We start from the raw sequence: 20,821 nt of genomic DNA, 5'->3' as shown, positions 1-20,821 counted from the left end.
TGAACCCGGGAAGTGGAGCTTGCAGTGAGCTGAGATTGCGCCACTGCACTCCAGCCTGGGCGACAGAGCAAGACTCTGTCTCGAAAAAAAAAAAATAGAAAAGAAATCTACCTATTGTGAGGCCTGTGCCTGGTACAAAGTACATGCTGAATAGCTGATGCTGCTGCCAGCTTTTCAGGTCTGGAGAGAAAGGTATTTCTCATAAGAAGTCACAAGGGGGCATCCCAAAGCCAAGAAACACCATCTAGCACAGAAGTTCACTGAGTCTGTAGAGCTGTCAGTGTCTACCCTTCCTTACCCAGAATGCACTCCTTAATCCTAAAGAAAAACAAGAAAAAGCTTTGTCTGCTAAAAGCAGGGGCTCCTTCCTTTCACAGTGGACAAGACTATGGAGCACCTGAGAGCTGGCCTCCTTTCCTTCTGTTTGGGTCTGGATTTCAGAGCAGCTGTCAAGGGTCACTGCATATATCACAACCAGGACAACGACTCTGGAGACGTATGAAAAGTAGCGGACGAATGTGGTGGCAATGTAGGAGGTGAGCCCTGGAATGAGAACTCACAGACATTCATGTGTTGTGTGTACTCAGCCATATCCTTCTTTATCCTGTTTTCTTTTCTTTTAATTGATTTTTTAATTGTAAATGGACAATTTATACTTGTTTATAATTATGGGTCACAAAGTCCTATTGTGACTTATAAATGCAATGTGGAATAATTAAATCAAGCCAGTTAACATATCCATCACCTCAAATGCTTAATATTTTTTGGGTTGAGAACATTTGAAATTTACTCTTAGCAATCTACCATGCTATGCAATAGATCTCAAAAAATAATATATTCCTCCTGAGACTTTGCACCCTATGACCATCATTTCCCCATTCCTCCTCCCCGAGTCTCTGTAACCACCATTCTACTCACTGCTTCTCTATATATAAATATATATATATATATATATATATTTTTTTTTCTTTTTTGAGACAGAGTCTTGCTCTGCTGCCCAAGCTGGAGTGCAATGGTGCAATCTCGGCTCACTGCAACCTCCACCTCCTGGGTTCAAGCAATTCTCCTGCCTCAGCCTCCTGAGTAGCTGGGATTACAGGTGCCCACCACCACACCTGGCTAATTTTTGTATTTTTAGTAGAGACAGAGTTTCCTCATGTTGCCCAGGCTGGTCTCCAATTCCTGGGCTCAAACGATCCACCCACCCCAGCCTCCCAAAGTGCTGGGATTACAGGCGTGAGCCACTGCGCCCGGCCCATTTCATCCTGTTTTCTTTTTTTTTTTTTTTTGAGACGGAGTTTCACTCTTGTTGCCCAGGCTGGAGTGCAATGGCACAATCTCAGCTCACCGCAACCTCTGCCTCCCGGGGTCAAGTGATTCTCCTCCCTCAGCCTCCCAAGTAGCTGGGATTACAGACATGCACCATCATGCTCGGCTAATTTTGTATTTTTAGTAGAGACGGGGGTTTCTCCATGTTGGTCAGGCTGGTCTCGAACTCCTGACCTCAGGTGATCCACCCGTCTTGGCCTCCCAAAGTGCTGGGATTATAGGCGTGAGCTACCATGCCCAGCCTCATCCTGTTTTCTTAATTTGACTTCTTAGATGTTCCACCTGGAGCTCCTAGGATTTAATGTTTCTAAGTTCTGGAATATGTCCATTCTGGTCTACCTGACCCTGTCACAAACTGCACCTTGAAATGAAATTGCTATAGTCACAAAGATCTCTTGCTATCTGCCTGTGATTACACAGTGCAGCAGAAGGTGTTTAGACTGTCCAAAGTCCAAATGAAGCCTCTGGTATTTAATGGATTGAGTCTCAGTTTCCTTATCGGAATAAAACAATAACATTCGCTTTTTGAGTCTTGTAAGAATTAGATATATAAATATAGTATCTAGAACAGAGTAGATATTAAATGAATTGCAGTATTTTCTTTCTACACTTTGGTTTACGCAACAGGGTGTTATAGAAAAAAATAGGATTTAAAGTTAAGACAAAGTTCCTGGTTGAGTGCCGTGGCTCATGCCTGTAATGCTGGCACTATGAGAGGCCAAGGTGGGAGGAATACTTGAGTTCAGGAGTTTGAGACCAGCCTGGGCAACGTGGTGAGACTCTGTCTCTACAAAAAATTTAAAAAATTAGCTGAGTGTGGTGGTGTGCACCCATGGTCTCAGCTACTTGGGAGGCTGAAGGGGGAGGATTGCTTGAGCCTAGGAGGTTAAGGCTGAAGCTGTAATCATGCCAACGCATTCCAGCCTGGGCAACAGAGCAAGACCCTGTCTTAAAAAAAAAAAAATTTACTGGAGAATATGCCTTTAAGAACTCTGGAGGCCGGGTACGGTGGCTCACACCTGTAATCCCAGCACTTTGGGAGGCCAAGGCAGGTGGATCACAAGGTCAGGAGTTTGAGACCAGCCTGGCCAACATGATGAAACCCCATCTCTAATAAAAATACAAAAAAAAATTAGCCGGGCATGGTGGTGCATGCCTGCAGTCCCAGCTACTAGGGAGGCTGAGGCAGGAGAATCGTTTGAACCTGAGAGGTGGAGGTTGCAGTGAGCCAAGATCGCACCAGTCTGGGTAACAGAGTGAGACTCCGTCTCAAAAAAAAAAAAAAAAAAAAAAGAACTCTGTCAACATTATTACCCCAGCCAGAAATGACCTTCCTCCCTTAAATAAACTGAAATCTTAATCTGCATGTCCCAGCTCAAGTGTTACCTCTTTCAAGAAACTTTTCTCTAATAATCTCAAAAATATAAATAATATGGTATCCATATTCTGGACATTGTTAAAAAAGAATGAGGAACATCTACATGTACTGAGACGGAAAATCTCAGAGACATTAAGTGAAAATAAGCCATGGAATACATACATTATGATTCCATTTTTATGTTTAGAGACAAAAGGAGGTGACTATGCCATTCTCTTGCTTAAAACCCTTCAATGGTTCCCCACTGCCAACCACGTGAAGTCTGAGCTCCTTAGCTAACATTCGTGCTCCTTCACTATTTGGGCTCTGCCAACCTCTGTGGCCTCATCTCCTACAGACCAATCTTGTCATTTTGAGCCCTGGGTTCCAGCTGTGACTAAAGTGCCCTCCACCATCTCTTCCTCTAGATCAGTGGCTGTCAATCTTTAGCATACATCAGAATCACCTGGAATGCTTGTTAAACTACAGACTTCTGGCTGCGCCCGTAGAATTTCTGATTTAGGTCTAGGATTGGGCCTAACAATTTCTATTTCCTGTCAAGTTCCCAGGTGATACTGATGCTGCTGTTCTAAGAACCACACTTTGACAGCCAATGCCTTTACGATGATTATGACTCAGTTTCCTCACCTACATATAGGCTGACCAATCATGTTGGTTTGAGACTGCCCCAGTTTTGGCACTGAAAGTTTCAAGTCACAGAAAACCCCTTAGTTCCAAGCAAACTGGGACAGTTGGTTACAACCTGCATAAGAATCTCTCCCAGGTTGCAGCTTACAGGACATTTATTGCTACTGCCAAGCAGGCCTTCTCTATGGCCAGGCAACAGGGAGTGCTGAGGAAGGAATTCCATCGTCCTGACAACATTTTGCTGGAGTAAGAGTATTTAACAAAGTTTTTCATATTCAGGCACCTCCAAACATATTTTCTTTATTTCCTCCAGAGAACAGGCTTCAGTACTGAGGTCCTTGTAAACATTTAACACAACTGGTTTAAGAACAAACTAAAAGCATCTATATCCTTGCCCTGTGTTGCTGGGGTGAGTTGATACAAGGAGAAGTTGGGACAAATGCAGTGGGCACAATGACCTTCTTACTCAGGTCAAAGTAGGTCTTGGGATGAGAGTTCCATACAGCCAGTACAGCTGACTTTCTGTGATTTCCAAGGGGTGCCCAAGACATTAAACGCCATGGTCCTTGGGAAGGACTGATGATGTTTCTGCTCATTGTTGATCAGGGTCAAACCTTTTCACTAACCAGGACTGCTCTTTCCAAGAAGTCAGAGGTCAGAAAGCTGGTAGCGTCGTACAAGACCGTCTCGACAGCATGTGTAGATCTGCTTCTCCCATGTGGCTACCTAGAACAAAAGAATTCGCAGTTTAAAGGAAGCCTGGGATTCTTCCATTTCAAAAAGATGGAGGCTTATGATTGACACACACTAGTCCCAGGGAGTCTGAGAAGGCTTTATGAAGGCAACAGAATTACATCCATAATTATGTGCTTACAAAAATTGCTGGCCCATAGTGATGGATGCATCCCAATCACCAATGGTTGGGATGCACCATGACTATATAACAGAGAAACTAACTGGCCCAAGTGGAAAGCAAACCCATTAGTGTTGTTCAGGTTTAGCACAGATGGTCTGCCTCTAGGGAGGAGATGGTTCAGAGATGGGATTGACTATTCTTGAACCTTATAAAATTGGATGCAAAAAAGTTCTGTATATGTGTCTTTTTTTCTGAGGAGGATTTCATCAACTCCTCAAGGAAAACAGCATGAATTCTGGAGTTAACTTAATCTCAGCTTTACTACCAACTAGCACATGACCTAGGGCAAATTTCTCAACCCCCCGGGCCCCAGTTGCCTCATTTGTACAATGGAAATATGTTGATTCAAAATATGGAACACTACACAAGAATTTTGTTTGTTTGTTTTTTGAGACGGAGTTTCGCTCTGTCGCCCAGGCTGGAATGCAGTGGCGCCATCTTGGCTCACTGCAAGCTCCGCCTCCCGGGTTCACGCCATTCTCCTGCCTCAGCCTCCCAAGTAGCTGGGACTACAGGCACCCACCACCACGCCTGGCTAATTTTTTGTATTTTTAGTAGAGACAAGGTTTCACCGTGTTAGCCAGGATGGTCTCAATCTCCTGACCTCGTGACCCACCCCCCTTTGGCCTCCCAAAGGGCTGGGTGTGAGCCACCGTGCCCGGCCGGAACACTACACAAGAATTTTTTAAAATGAAATAGATGGCCGGGCACGGTGGCTCACGCCTGTAATCCCAGCACTTTGGGAGGCCGTGGGAGGCCGAGGCAGGCCTCAGTCGGGAGTTCAAGACCAGCCTGACCAACATGGAGAAACCTCGTCTCTACTAAAAATAAAAATTAGCCAGGTGTGGTGGCGCATGCCTGTAATCCCAGCTAGTCGGGAGGCTGAGGCAGGAGAATCACTTGAATCTGGGAGGCGGAGGTTGCGGTGGGCTGAGATCAGGCCATTGCACTCCACCCTGGGCAACAAGAGCGAAACTCCATCTCAAGAAGAAAAAAAAAAAAAAAGAAATAGATCTACATGCATTTACCTGGAAACAGCTCTAAGATGGTAATTAAAAAAAAGTCACAGGGCAATATATATAGTCTCAATTATGTACAAACTGAAGATAAAAGTATATTATATTATTTACATTAATACATGAAGATGTAAGTGTGCAAATTCTCTGAAAATAGTCTTGAAAAATATATGCCAAACTTTTAATGCTAGTTACTTCTGGAAAAGAGAAAGGGAACCAAAAAGGTCGTAAAGAAGACTTTTAAATCTGTATCATTCTGTATTGTTTGAACTTTTACAGATATTAATTGTACAACTTTTTAAAAATTATAGGAAAAAATAGGAATAGTAATACCTACACCTCAGCAAATAGTAACAAAGATTACATGAGATAATGTGTATAAAACGTTCAGCACAGTGTCTGGTCAATAAATATTTCCCCTTTTGTTTTTCTCTTTCTATTCTAATCAAATGAGAAAATCAGTCTAGAAGTCTTAATAATAATAATAATGAATAATATTTATAGAATGTATTTACAAAGAGTTTTCATATTACTATCTTTACAGATGAATTGACAGACTAGTGAGGTAAAGTAAGTTTTTAAGTTTCTAGAGCTAGTAAGTGATGAAGTCACTTTTTTTTTTTTTTTGAGACAGGGTCTCACTCTGTTACCCAGGCTGGAGTGCAATGACACAATCACAGCTCACTGCAGCCTCAACTTCCCAGGCCCAAGCAATCGCCCCATCTTGGCCTCCCAAATGAGTAGCTGGGACTACAGTTGTGTGTGCCGCCATGCCCAGCTAATTTTTTTGTATTTTTTGTAGAGACGGGGGTCTCATCTTACTCCCTAGGCTGGTTTCAAACTCCTGGGCTGAAGTGATCCACCTGCTTCAGCCTCCAAAAGTGCTGGGGTTACAGCTGTCAGCCAGAAGTCACTTTTTTTTTTTTTTTTTTTTTTGAGATGGAGTCTCACTCTGTTGCCCAGGCTGGAGTGTAGTGGTGCGATCTTGAGGCTCACTGCAGCCTCCACCTCCCAGGTTCAAGCGATTCTCCTGCCTCAGCCTTCCAAGTAGCTGGAACTACAGGCATGTACCACCACGCCCAGCTAATTTTTTTGTATTTTTAGTAGAGATGGGGTTTCACCATGCTGGCCAGGCTGGTCTTGAACTCCTGACCTCAAGTGATCCACCAGTCTCGGCCTCCCAAAGTACTGGGATTACAGGCGTGAGCCACCATGCCTGGCCCAGAAATCACTTCTGACTTAAGCTCTTGATTTCTTGCCATCCTACCACACTGCTTATACAATAAGCACTATTTTATCATCCCTAATGACCACAAGGTATCTGGATTCAGTCTCGTAAAAGCCCTAGATCTCTCATGAGAATCACCCAGGTCTGGTGTCGTCTCAGGCCTGTACCTTGTACACAGGGTCACAGTCAGCCCCAGTGAGCTCAGTGACATAGTCTAAGTCTTGCTGGACAATAAAACAGCTTCCATCACCTGAAAGGCAGAAAGAAAATTCATATAACTGAGAGAAAACTGCATCCAGAGTTTAAAAACTCAGTATTTTTATTTGCTTCTATAGATCACTAGTGTAAAGAAGATGGTCCAAAGACACAGAATGGCAAATAGATCTTATTACGTGGGCCAACTTTTTGTTTGTTTGTTTTTTGAGACAGAGTTTCGTTCTTTTTGCCCAGGCTGGAGTACAATGGCACGATCTCAGCAAACTGCAACCTCCACCTCCCGGGTTCAAGCAATTCTCCTGCCTCAGCCTCCCAAGCAGCTGAGATTACAGGTGATCGCCACCACGCCTGGCTAATTTTTGTAGACACGGGGTTTCACCATGTTGGCCAAGCTGGTCTCGAACTCCTGACCTCAGGTGATCCACCCACCTCAGCCTCCCAAGGTGCTGGGATTACAAGCGTGAGCCACTGTGCCCGGCCTATGTGGGCCAATTATGATGATCTATAGTGGCTGCCTAGAATGCTGAGCTGGGTTGGATTTGAAGAGCAAGTGCAAGTTCTGTGGGAAGAAGAGATGTCTTTGATTAGCAATGTCTGCCAAAGGCACACAGCAAGCAACCACAGGTGTGTGTGTATGTGTGTGTGTGTGTGTATTTATAAACTTATCCTACATTATTTTTAATAGGGAATGTCTAAAAAATGTCTTCAACATTTTTTTAAAGAAACATTTGTGTAGATATTCCCTATTAAAATGTTCCCAGGTTATTCCTCAATCTGTAAATTTGACTGTATACACTAGGAGAAAGAGGACAGTTACACTAAGAAAGTAAAAGTATATCTAATTCTTAAAAGAGCATGGACAAATGAAACAAATGAATCATAGGGGTGATCTATAAACTGCTTAATAAGGTGATTTCTTTTTGTTAATATAAAAGTAGTAAAATACAAAAAAAATTAGCCAAGCATGGTGGTGCATGCCTGTTATCCCAGATGCTCAGGAGGCTGAGGCAGGAGAATCACTTGAACCCGGGAAGCAGAGGTTGCAGTGAGTCAAGATGGTGCCACTGCACTCCAGCCTGGGCAACAGAGTGAGACTCTGTCTCAAAATAAATACATAAATAAATAGAAGTAGTACATGCTCACTGAACAAAACTTTAAAAATAAACGAAGCAGAGGTAGAAAAATCACCCCTAATCTACCATTCAAAGACAATTACTGTTAACATTTTGATCTATTTTTTGTGCCTGTTTTACATGGTTGACAGCATGTGCATAAACGAATGTCTTCATGCATAAAGGTTTTTCTGTATTAAGATTATGACTTTGTATATATAAAGACCTGGAAAAGAATCAGCAGATATTAACCTTTTCAAACTTTTTGGAAATCTGACAAACTGTTTTCCAAATTTATCTGTTAATCTACATTCAAGCAGCAGCATATACGAGGTAGTACCTTACCCTTTTTTGCATTATTATTAAAAATCACCTTCTCCAAAAATGAATCCTTATCTTTTAGAGAGACATATAGAAATGCTGACAGATGAAATAAGACGCTCGTGATATATTTCAAAATATATGAAGACTGAGGAATGCAAGGGAATGGGTAAAACAAGATTAGCAATATATTGATAATAGCTTAAGTTGGATAATGGGTATAGCAGGTTCATTGTGCTATTCTGCCTACTTTTAGATATGTTTGGCAATTTCCAGCAAAAAAGTTTTTTATTTTGTTTCATCTGGCAATTTAAATCTCCTCACTAATAATCAAAGAGTTCCAAAGGACCTCAAAGATCAGATCATCTATATCCACCTTTTTTTTTTTTTTTTTTTTTTGAGACGGAGTCTTCCTCTGTCACCCAGGCTGGAGTGCAGTGGCACGATCTCGGCTCACTGCAAGCTCCACCTCCCAGGTTCACGCCATTCTCCTGCCTCAGCCTCCTGAGTAGCTGGGACTACAGGTGCCTGCCACAATGCCCGGCTAATTTTTTGTATTTTTAGTAGAGACGGGGTTTCACCATGTTAGCCAGGATGGTCTCGATCTCCTGACCTCGTGATCCGCCCGCCTCAGCCTCCAAAAGTGCTGGGATTACAGGCATGAGCCACCGTGCCTGGCCTATATCCAACTTCTAAACCAGTACAGAACTCCCTCTACAGCACATGGCAGAGCGGCCAAACAGCCTACACTTCCCCATCTGCAGAGTTAGGGGTGCTCAATACCTTAAGGGCAGCTTCTTTCTTAAGGAAAAGAAAGCTTTTCCTTTATAATTAACTGAAATGTGGTTTCTGATAACTTTCTCTTATTGGTCTTAGTTTTGTCCTCTGAAAACAGAGTTATAATCTTACTCCCTTTTGCCTTTAGGTATCAGTACTAGAAGTTATGCCTTGCCTTCTTCCCAGCAGAAAAGTAGAAAAGTACAAAAAATCTGCTCCTCTGGGTTGAAACCCGGGCGCCACCAAGATGCCAGCTTACCACTCTTCTCTCATGGATCCTGACACCGAACTCATTGGAAACATGGCACTGTTACCTATCAGAAGTCAGAAGTCAATTCAAAGGACCTGCCCCCAGAGAGACAAAAGATACAGATACTGTGGATGAAGCCATCTATTATTTCAAGGCCAATGTCTTCTTCAAAAACTATGAAGTTAAGAATGAAGCTGAAAAAAAAAAAAGAATGAAGCTGATAGGACCTTGATATATATCTCTCTCTCTGTTTCTGAGTGTCTGAAGGAACTCCAGAAGTGCAATTCCAAAAGCCAAAGTGAGAAAGAAATGTATACACTGGGAATCACTAACTTTCCCATTCCTGGAGAACCTGGTTTTCCACTTAATGCAATTTATCCCAAACCTGCGAACAAACAGGAAGATTAAGTGATGAGGGCCTATTTACAACATCTAAGGCAAGAGACTGGACTGAGACTTTGTGAGAAAGTTTTCGACCCTCAGAATGATAAACGCTGCAAGTGGTGGACTTGTTTTGTGAAGAGACAGTTCAGGCTAGAGTCTTTCAAGACCTGGACAGTGAAAGGAGCAGGGGCAGCCACCATCTCCAGAGCCCTGGGCAGCATTTTCCAGCAAGATATACACAATCTTTTGCCTTTATTTCATAAAGTTTTATACAGAAGAGAGAAGACCATGTCTTTACTTGAAAAACTCTTGATTAAGAATCCGGGTGGGAGAAAAGATAGTGGGTTATCAACAGTGATTTGAAATTTTCTGCAGTATTAAGCTGGTGCTTAGTAAGAATAAGTAATAATAAAGAAATTTCTAACATTCCAAAAAAAAAAAGTATAAAAAATAGAACCATGAGTCAGCTCTTCTCCACCTACACTCCTCATATAACCCACACATCACCTTGCAACAGAGATTATGTTTTTTTTTTTTTTTTGCAAGGGAGTCTCACTCTGTCGCTGAGGCTGGAGTGCAGTGGTACAATCTTGGCTCACTGCAACCTCCACCTCCCAGGTTCAAGTGATTCTCCTGCCTCAGCCTCCCAAATAGCTGGGATTACAGGTGCACACCACCATGCCAAGCTAATATTTGTATTTTTAGTAGAGATGGGGTTTCGCCATGTTGGCCAGGCTGGTCTTAAACTCCTGACCTCAGGTGATCCACCCGTCTTGACCTCTCAAAGTGCTGGGATAACAGATGTGAGACACTGCACCCGGCCAGAGATGTTAATAATCAGTAAAATGGCCTGTAGGTAGGACAGAGGAGGCGAGAAATATCAAGGCCTCAGGTGATCTATCCGCCTTGGCCTCCCAAAGTGCTGGGATTACAGGTGTGAGCCACCGTGCCCAACCTTATTTTTTAATTTTTAATTTTTTTTTTTTTTTTGAGACAGAGTCTCACTCTGTCACCCAGGCTGGAGTGCAGTGGCGTGCTCTCAGCTCACTGCATCCTCTACCTCCCAGGTTCAAGCGATTCTCTTGCCTCAGCCTCCTGAGTAGCTGGGACTACAGACATGTGCTGCCATGCCAGCTAATTTCTGTGTTTTTAGTAGAGACAGGGTTTCACCATGTTGGCCAGGGTAGTCTCAAATTCCTGACTTCAAGGAATCCACCCGCTTCAGCTTCCCAAAGTGCTGGGATTACAGGCATGAGCCACCACACCCAGTCTCTATCTTTTAAATATTTTTTTAATTAAAAAAATTGTTTTTGAGACAGAGTCTCGCTTTGTCACCTAGGGTGAAATGCAGTGGCACAATCATGGCTCACTGCAGCGTCCACCTCCTAGATTCAAGCGATGCTCCCACCTCAGCCTCCTGAGTAGCTGGGACCACAGAAATGAACCACCATGCCTGGCCAATTTTTATTTTTTGTAGAGACAGGGTCTCCTATGTTGCCCAGGCTGACCTCAAACTCCTGGGCTCAAGTGATCCTCCCGCCTCAGCCTCCCAAAATGCTGGGATTATAGGCATGAGCCACTGTGCCCAGCCTACTTGTTTTTTAAATTAAAAAATATATATAAAAAAATTATATTTTGGAGTGACTTTAGGTTTATAGAAAAGTTAGTTAAAGATAATACAGAAAGTTCCCATATGCCCTTAATCAGTTTCAGGTTTTCCCAACTGTTATCACCTTACATTTGTCAAAACTAAGATGCCAATATTGGTACACTACTACCACCTAAACAGCATACTTTTTTTTTTTTCACCAGTCTTTCCTTAACATCCTGGATCCAACCCAGAATACCACTGACTTAGTTGTCAAGTTTCCTTAGTCTCCTTGGTTGACTTTATTTTCAAATCACTAAATTAATATAATCTGAAATGGACTCTGGACTTCTTGTTAAGTGAAGTAGTATACTTTCCTAACTGTTTAAACCATATTCAGCTGGGTGTTCTGTAAATAACAGCCCAAAATATCCTAACTGACATACTGAAATGCTCAAGGTAGGTAGGTAGTCCCTCCAGGCTGTATAGTCCAGTCCTCCTTACCTACATCATTCCTATAAGGATCCAGTGTCCCTTAATGTACACTTTGCTCCAGGCATTTCCCCAACACCATTCCTGAACTCCATTCCAAAGAGTTTGTCCTGGCTACATCAAGGTACTCGCTTTACCTAGAATATGTATGTAAAGCATCAAACACAGTACACTACATAGCAGGCCCTCTGGAAATGCTAGTGCTTTTCTTCTTTTGCCCCCGCTTGCCTCATCTATGACTTTGCATATACAATAGCTTCAGCTTTCAGTGTCCCTCTTTACATCTCCAGTGGGTGAAATCTTTATTGGTTTACATGTCACGTAGTTCACGAAGACCTTTCTGACAGCACTCCTACCTCTAGAATTAGCTATTCTCCATTTCCTCATGCAGTCTTCTGATGTAGTCCTTATCAAACTGGACTGCAATCAAATGTTCACATGTCTGTCTACCTTACTGTGAGCTCCTTTAGGGCAGAAGAGTGGTGGGCATTGAACTAAATTCTGGGAATAACACAATGAATAAGGCACAGTCACCACCCTCAAGGAGCTTGAACTGGAGGGGGACACAGACAATCACAACGTAGAGTGATAAACACTATTGATAGGTACAATATGCCAAAGAATCATGGGGGATCATGCCCCAACCCAGCCACAGATCAGACACTTAAAACTATGTTTAATTAACTGAACTACAGAGAAGCATCTCTCTCAATTGGCCCATGGACCCACCTTGGCTAGCAATGAATCCATCTCTGAAACTTAGCAGGGATAGAACTGGTGCTCCTGATCTGTGGATGACTTGTACCGGAGCCCTAGGATTCAGTGAAAGGGGAAATTTTACTTTCTTTCTTCAAAAGCAATACTTGACTATATTCAACATATAGTACTAACCACATAAGAGCAAACAGGATAAAGTGTGGAGAAAGATTAATCATTTCTATGGTTTCTTTCCTGGCAAGAACCTTAACCGGCAGATTAAGGTAATTTGAAAACCATCCATGTCTCTAAACATGAACTAAGTCACCACCCAAATCCTGAGTTTTTAAGGCAGGTATGACATGGGTTGAAGATAACAATATTAGCAGTATGTTAAACGTTTCACTTAACAAAAGAATTAAGATTTGTTGTAAAATATTAAAATTGTCAGGACTCTAAAAAGAAAGAGGCTGAGGCAGGAGAATGGCGTGAACCCAGGAGGCGGAGCTTGCAGTGAGCCGAGATCGCGCCACTGCACTCCAGTCTAGGCTACAGAGCAAGACTCCATCTCAAAAAAAAAAAAAAAAGAAAGAAAGAGAAAGCTGAGTGAGAATCAATTTAATATATATGTAAGGGTGATTTTATAATAGTGATCAGAGATTCAGAGATTCCCTATCTCTGTGGAGGCAAAAAAAAGAAAACGAAGAAAAAAATTAAGTAACTGAAATGATGGAAGAAAAGGTATAAGCTAGTCACCATCTACTGGAATTTCTTCCCTGCTCTTGGAATAAACTTAGAATGGCAGGTAAGGTCAGAGCGGCTCCTGTTTTCCTGCTGGCATCACTTCTCACCACTGCCCTCATATGCAGGGAACATACCTGTCATAGACTCCTGAAAACAATCCCCTTCACATGCCTTCATATATGGGATTCTATACATGGGATTCTACCGAAGCCAGCTCTTTTCCTCCTTCTTTACTTGGCAACTTCCTACTCAACAAGACCCAATGTTTCTCATTTCCTTGGAGACTCATTTCCTTGGAGAAGCAGTCTCACCTCCTTCCCTCTCCTTTTTGGTGCTTCCTTAAATTTCTGTGGCTAGCCCTGTCAGACAAGTGATCACACTGCACAACAGTCTTTTACTTGTCCATCTTTACCATTAGACTCCAGGTGCCTCAAAGGCAGAGTCTGTATCTTTTTTTTTTTTTTTTTTTTTTGAGATAGAGTCTTGCTCTGTTGCCCAGGCTGGAGTCCAGTGGCACGATCTCAGCTCACTGCTACCTCCACTTCCCAGGTTCAAGCGATCCTCCTGCCTCAGCCCCCCTAGGAGCTGGGATTATAGGTACGCGCCACCATGCCCAGCTAATTTTTGTATTTTTAAAAGAGATAGGGTTTTGCCATGTTGGCCAGGCTGGTCTTGAACTCCTGACCTCAGGTGATCCACCCACCTTGACCTTCCAAAGTGCTGGGGTTACAGGCGTGAGCCACCACGCCCAGCCCAGAGTCTGTACCTTTTATTTCTGGTTTTCAGTGCCTTGAACCAAGCCTGATGCCCACAGAAGCTATTTTCAATAAATATCAGTTGAAAAAAGGAAGGAAATCAAAGGAGGAAGGGACAAAATTGTAGAAATTGTTAAATCCTGCAACAGAGAGATTGTATGATTCTCTTTGGATATTTTTAAGACCAAAGAAAAGCCTGTTTAGAAAGGTCATGATCAAAACTACATAACTAACAGACCTAGGTTCCTTGAACTAAAAATGATCATTCAGGGCTGGGTACAGTGACTCATGCCTGTAATCCCAGCACTTTCGGAGGCTGAGGCAGGTGGATCACGAGGTCAGGAGTTTGAGATCAGCCTGACCAACATGATGAAACCCTGTCTCTACTAAATATACAAAAATTAGTTGGGTGTGGTAGCACGCGCCTGTAATCCCAGCTACTCAGGAGGCTGAGGCAGGAGAACTGCTTGAACCTGGGAGGCAGAGGTTGCAGTAAGCTGAGATAGCACCACTGCACTCCAGCCTGGGCGACAGAGGGAGACTCCATCTCAAAAAATAAATAAATAAATAAAAATAATTCAATCTTTCAATCTTAGGGTAGCCAGGGTCTAATGTAAGAGAAAATTACTGAGCTCTTTAAGATTAAAAGTTCTAGACAATCAATTTAAATGAAATGTTAGTTTATATTTAAGCTTAATTTTCAAAGCAATCATTAGTCAGACAATCATGATGGTATGAATCATATATTTTAATATGAGTCCAGGAATAATAAGAACAGTCAGAAAATTCAGACTGGAAAACCTTTGTAAATGGAAAAATATACCCTTGATTCAATAGTCATCTATATGCTAGGCTAAATCAATGTTAAAGCCAATAAAAATTTCCACTCTGTAGAAGACCTGCGTCATGTAAATGAATGGTGACTCACCTTGGACTCCTCACATCCAGCTGATAAATGTTTCCATCTTGAGTCCCAGCCAATAGCAAGAAGCCAGAGAGAAAAGTACAGCAGTTGAAAGCGTCTGAGCCAATAAAAAGGAACACCTGGGAACAAGTAGGAGGCAAAAATGCTGTTTAAAGATTAATTTGTTTCCAAGAATAAACAGGCACCAAAAAAGGAAAAATTTCACTGTATTTTGAGATATTTTCTTCCTTCCCCCTTTAATTGTTCTCAAATGGTAAATTACACATTCACCAAAAACTGAGAAGGAGAGAAGGAAGTACTCCCAGGATTTCAGGAACCTGAGACTGGCTAAGGACTTGAGCAGTTTATGTAATATACCCTGAGGTAGCAGTTTTCCAACTACTATCACTCAACACACTGTCTCACAGGATCCTCACCACCAAAATTCCTTCTTTGCCCCTTTTTCATGACAGCCTTCTGAGAAACACTTGCAATTCCCACATGTAAGTTTTGCTCCGTGTCAGTTCAACCTTTTGAAGGATGGTATTTTGTAGGAAAATGAACAGGCTTAAATAAAGTAGCGATGTAAAGAATCACAATTCTCCCCATGAATCTGAAAAAAAATTATTAGATTTTCATTTTCTCCTTACTGTTAGCTCAAACTGATCATGTCTTCCCCAGACATACTAAAAAGAAAAGGCAAAAAACAAAATAAACAAACAAAAAAAATCTGATTTCCCCCTGGAAGTAAAAGCCAGCATGGAAACTCAAGTACAAAGGCGATATTAGCAAAAATGATAATGTTCCTGAAACAAACTTTGAAAATGGAAATATCACCAGCACAATGGAGTAACAAGATGAAATGAAAACAGCAAACCCTGTGGCCAAATCAAATCACTAAAGTTGTCTGGATGATGATTACAGGAGCTAGAAGGAAATTTTAAAAATCTAATCTCTGGGAAGAGAGAATTTAGTTAAGAACATAATCTGCCCAGCAAAAATTCAGAGGATGTAGGAAGAAACTTCAACTAATGGTCTGTTCATTAATTGATCAAGAGTCCTGAATGCATGAGTCCCTTTTTTTTTTGAGACAGGGTCTCACTCTGGTTCCCCAGCCTGGAGTACAGTGGCGCAATCTTGGCTCACTGCAGCCTCGACCTTCCAGGCTAAGGTGATATTCCCACCTCAGCCTCCCAAGTAGCTGTAGCTGGGATTACAGGTGCATGTCACCATGCCCAGCCAATTTTTTGTATTTTTAATAGAGATGGGTTTTTTTGCCCAGGCCAGTCTCAAACTCCTGGACTCAAGCAATCCACCCTTTCTGGGCCTCCCAGAAAGCTGGGATTACAGGCATGAGCCACCATGCCCAGTAGGCATGAGTTCTTTACTCAGAATTTTTTCACATTACCTTAGAAGTAGCAGGACTTATAAAGAAAATCTATACAACTTCATCATTTTACATATAGCACACTAAGACCCAGAGAGGGAAAGTACTTAACAAAGATCACAAAACAGTAGACCATTTAATCCTCATCACATACCCTATTATGACCAGTTTAGTGATGAGGAAGCAGGCTTAGAGAGGTTAAGTAACTTGTCCAATGCTGGAACCATTAAGTATTAATAGAAGAACTGAGATTTATTTTATTTTTTTATTCTCTGCAAGTGTTGCACAAGAACTGGGATTTAGGGCTGGGCGCAGTGGCTCACATCCGTACTCCCAGTACTTTGGGAGATTGAGGCAGGTGGATCACTTGAGTCAGGAGTTTGAGACTAGTCTGGCCAACATGGTGAAACCCTGTCTCTACTGAAAATACAAAAATTAGCCAGGCATGGTGGTGGGCCTGTAATCCCAGCTACTCAGGAGGCTGATGCAGGAGAATCACTTGAACCTAGGAGGTGGAGGCTGCAGTGAGCTGAACCGAGATTGCGCCACTACACTCCATCCAACCTGGGTGACAGAGTGAGACTCTGTCTCAAAAAAAAAAAAGAACTGGGATTTAAATGTTGCCCTTATTCCAAATCCCACAACTCTTAATCATTACGCTGTACTGCCTCTTACTCACGCAGCCTTCTCAAGAGTGAACACAGGGAGCAAGTAGAAATGTTTCCAAAATAGCTTTCTAAGACACAGAGTGACCCCAGGTTGCCTCAGAGTTCAAAGGTCATATAGGAACCACTTGCCGGCTGCCTGCTCTGTAGTCCCAAGCACTGAAGTTTCTTATCTTCCCGGGCCAACAGCAGCATTTTGGCCTCTGTTCCAACCTCCCGTTCACCTGCATGACAAATAAACTATGTTAATAACAGTGAGGCTGATCAGCTGGTAGTGCCCACACAGCACCAATACTGATGGTTGATTACTGATTTTGTTAGTGATTCACTTATTACAAAGAAAACATTTCTTATGTTCTGTATCTCACTGTGGTATTATTTATACAACTGGATATATTTGTCAAAACTCACAGAACTATACAATTAAAAAGACTGACTTTATTTTTACATTTTAAAAATGTTTTTTAATGGTATCCAGTAGCCAAGGAAAAGGGTGACTTTTACCATACGTAAAAGATACCTCAGTAAATCCAAATTTATTTTTAAAATGTGCCTGTGTGTGTGTGTACTTTTTTTTGAGACAGTCTAGTATGTTGTCCAGGCTGGAGTACAGGGGCCATTCACAAGCACAAACATAGCACCCCACAGCCTTGAATCCCTGGGCGCAAGCAATCCTCCCACCTCAGCCTCCTGAGTAGCTGGGACTACAGGTGTGCACACCATGGCTGGCAATAAACCCAACTTTTAAAATACTAAGTTGTTTGTACCATGATAAGACACCACACTAGGAGCTGGGATACAATACTGCAAAAAACAGTCTCTGACCTCAAAGATCTTACAGCCTAGAGAAAATGAAATTTATTCATTTATTCACCAAATATTTCTTTAGGGCCTACTATGTATCAGGCACTATTCTTTTTTCTTTTCCTTTTTTTTTTAACCCTCATTTTCTATGTGATGACATCACACACTATTTTAACTGCTAAGGAAATAGTAATGAACAAACAGATAAGGTCCTCACTCTCAAGGATTCTAGTGAATAGGTAAATAAACAAGTAGGATACTTTCAGAAACTGATGAGTTCTAAAAGAAAATAAAATAGGAAAATAAGATCAGAAGTGAATAGATGGTGGAAGGCTAGATGGGGAGGGTAACTTTAAATGTAAACTTCAACTTTATTTATTTTTTAAAATATTTTTTATAGAGATGGGATCTCACTATGTTGCCCAGGCTAGTCTTGAACTCCTGGGCTCAAGCAATTCGCCTACCTCAGCTTCCCAAAGTGCTGGGATTACAGGCGTGAGCTACCATGTCCGGCCTAAACTTTAACTTTAAAAAGCCTCTGTGGAAGTTACTTTTCAACTGAATGGCAAGACCTGAATGGTGAACAGAAACCAGTCTTGTGAAGAGCTGCAGGAGTATATATTCCAGACTAAGGGAAAAAGAAGGCAAAGTCAGGCCAGGTGCGGTGGCTCACACCTGTAATCCCAGAACTTTGGGAGCCCGAGGTGGGTAGATCACTTGAGGTGAGGAGTTTAAGACCAGCCTGGCCAACATGGCAAAACCCCATCTCTACTAAAAATAGAAAAAATAGCCAGGCATGGTAGTGCACGCCTGTAATCCCAGTTACTCGGGAGGCTGAGGCGGGAGAACTGCTTGAACCTAGGAGGTGGAGGCTGCAGTGAACCGAGAATGTGCCACTGCATTCAGCCTGGCAACAGAGGGAAACTCCATCTCAATTTAAAAAAAAGAAGGCAAAGTCCAGGAGACTGGGAGAGTCCACTGTACTGAAAGAAGAAACTGAAGGCCTGTGGCTGAAATGTAGTGAGCATGGCAGAGGGTGGTATGACATGAGATTGGAGAGAAGTGCAAGGGTCAGAAAGTATAAGAGCTTGTTGTAAGCCATGCTAAGGGGTTAGGATTTCAACATATGTATAAAGGGAGGCCACTGGAGAGTTTTAAGCAGGAGCGTGACATGACTTACGATTTTCTTAAATGACCACAATGATTGCTCTGAAAAGAATGGCTTATAGGAGAATAGTCTAGGCAGTAGTACAGGCAATAGATGATGATAGTTTGGACCAGGATGTTGACAGGAGGAAGGGAGAGAGGGGGAGGGAGAGGGAGAAATAGAAAAATTAGAAACACTTTGAAGTTAGAGATGATAGACTTTGCTGATGTGGGACATGAGGAAAGGGGGTGGACTGTGAGTGAATCTCAGGCTTTGGGCTTGAGCAAATGGGTAGATAGTGGTGCCATCTTCTGAGATGGAAAAAAAACAGTTTGGGGTGGGGAGGGATCAAACACTCCTTGTTGGACAAGGTAAGTTCAACTTATTTATTAGACTTCGAAATAGAGTCTGAAACTCAGGTGAAAGGTCTATGCTTTACATGAACTTTGGAAATCATCATCAGTTTAAATAATGATAGCTATAGAACAGATGAGATCACAAAGGAAGAAACTGTAGTCATAGATGAGGGCCCAGAACTTAATAGTGGGGCCCTCTAGTATTTAAAGGTAGAAGAGAGGAGTTTCATAAAAGGAGACCTTTAAGAAGTAGCAGTCAATGAAATAGGAAGAAAGCCAGTGTTGTGTGGTATCACAGAAGCCATGAAAAAAAATGTTTTTTGAGGAGAGGGTTTACTATGTGAAATACCACTGAATTCAGAAAGACAAGCACAGAGAAATAAGATGGATTAGGCAAGAGGAAGGTCACTGGTGGCTGGGGCCCATAGCTCACACCTGTAAGCCCAGCACTTTGGGAGGCTGAGGAGGGCAGATCACTTGAGGCCAGAAGTTCAAGACCAGCCTGGCCAACATGGTGAAACCTCGTCTGTACTACAAATACAAAAATTAGCCAGGCATGGTGGTGGGCACCCATAATCCCAGCTACTCAGGAGGCTGAGGCACAAGAATCACTTGAACACTTGAACCTGGGAAGTGGAGGTTGCAGTGAGCCAAGAGATCGAACCACTGCACTCCAGCTTGGGCAACAGAGTGAGACTCCATCTCAAAAAAAAAAAAAAGGAAGGTCACTGGTGACTTTAACAACAGCCATTTCAGTCAAGTACTTGGGCATAAACCATCCTAGAATGGGTTGAAGAGTAAATGGGAAATGAAAAAGTACAGAAAACAAGAAAAAATATTTTCATTTAAATTACTTTAGGGCCAGGAGCCGTGGTTCATGCTTGTAATCCTAGCACTTTGGGAGGCTAAGATGGGAGGATCACTTGAGGCCAGGAGTTCAACACCAGCCTGGGCAACATTGTGAGACCCTGTCTCTACAAAAAAAAAAAAAAAATTAGCTAGGTGTAGTGGTGCATGCCTAGAGTCCTAGCTACTCGAGAAGCTGAGAGGCAGGAGAACTGCTTGAACAGAGTACAGAGGATTATTAGGGCTAAGAAACTACTATGTATGATACTACAATGGTAAATACATGTCACTGTACATTTGTCAGACCCTATAGGATGTATAACACCAAGAGTAAGCCCTAATGTAAACTCTGAACTTTGGGTGACAATAATGTGTCATACAGGTTCATCAGCTGTAATAAATGTACCACTCTGGTGGGGGATGTTGATAGTGCGGAGGGCTATGTGTGGGTGGGTAAGGCAAAAGGTATATAAGAACTCCCTGTACTTTTTTTTTTTTTTTTGGGACAGAGTCTCACACTGTCGCCTGGGCTGGAGTGCAATGGAGCGATCTCAGCTCACTGCAACTTCTGCCTCCCAGGTTCACACGATTCTTCTGCCTTAGCCTCCCGAGTAGCTGGGATTACACACACACACCACCACACCCGGCTAATTTTTTCTATTTTTAGCAGAGATGGGGTTTCACTATGTTGGCCAGACTTGTTTCGAGCTCCTGACCTTGTGAATCGCCCGCCTCGGCCTCCCAAAGTGCTGGGATTACAGGCGTGAGCCACCACACCTGGCCCCCTGTACTTTCTGCTAAATTTTGCTGTGAGCCTAAAATGGCCCTAAAAAATAAGGTCTATCTTTCAAAATGTGAGGGGCTAAGACAACGGTAGAAAAAA

General features: G+C 42.4%; 1 protein-coding gene and 1 pseudogene across 4 annotated transcripts in view; one reads left to right on the top strand and one right to left on the bottom strand.

Moving 5' to 3' along the window:
• The first annotated feature begins 388 nt into the window (after positions 1-388).
• LOC129007569 (actin-related protein 2/3 complex subunit 3-like) lies at positions 389-9,917 on the top strand (annotated as a pseudogene).
• Positions 3,619-20,821, bottom strand: part of PAAF1 (proteasomal ATPase associated factor 1) — a 48,887-nt gene continuing 31,684 nt past the window's right edge. For 3 of the 4 annotated variants that reach the window (XM_054440915.2, XM_054440918.2, XM_054440914.2), the window contains 5 exons: positions 16,918-17,009; positions 14,758-14,873; positions 12,364-12,446; positions 6,662-6,744; positions 3,619-4,060 (listed from right to left, as the gene is read on the bottom strand). In XM_054440915.2, coding sequence (XP_054296890.1) covers positions 3,983-4,060; positions 6,662-6,744; positions 12,364-12,446; positions 14,758-14,873; positions 16,918-17,009 — 452 coding nt within the window. In that variant the 3' untranslated portion in view covers positions 3,619-3,982. Of the gene's footprint in view, positions 4,061-6,658; positions 6,745-7,139; positions 7,270-12,363; positions 12,447-14,757; positions 14,874-16,917; positions 17,010-20,821 lie in introns of those variants that run through there. The other variant, XR_008492570.2, reaches the window with a different exon arrangement.

This window comes from Pongo pygmaeus, chromosome 9 (assembly GCF_028885625.2).
Source record: "Pongo pygmaeus isolate AG05252 chromosome 9, NHGRI_mPonPyg2-v2.0_pri, whole genome shotgun sequence".
In the NCBI taxonomy this organism is placed as follows: Eukaryota; Metazoa; Chordata; class Mammalia; order Primates; family Hominidae; genus Pongo; species Pongo pygmaeus.
The sequence above is the reverse complement of the archived record's forward strand: the minus strand, read 5'-3'. Positions and strand labels throughout refer to the sequence as shown.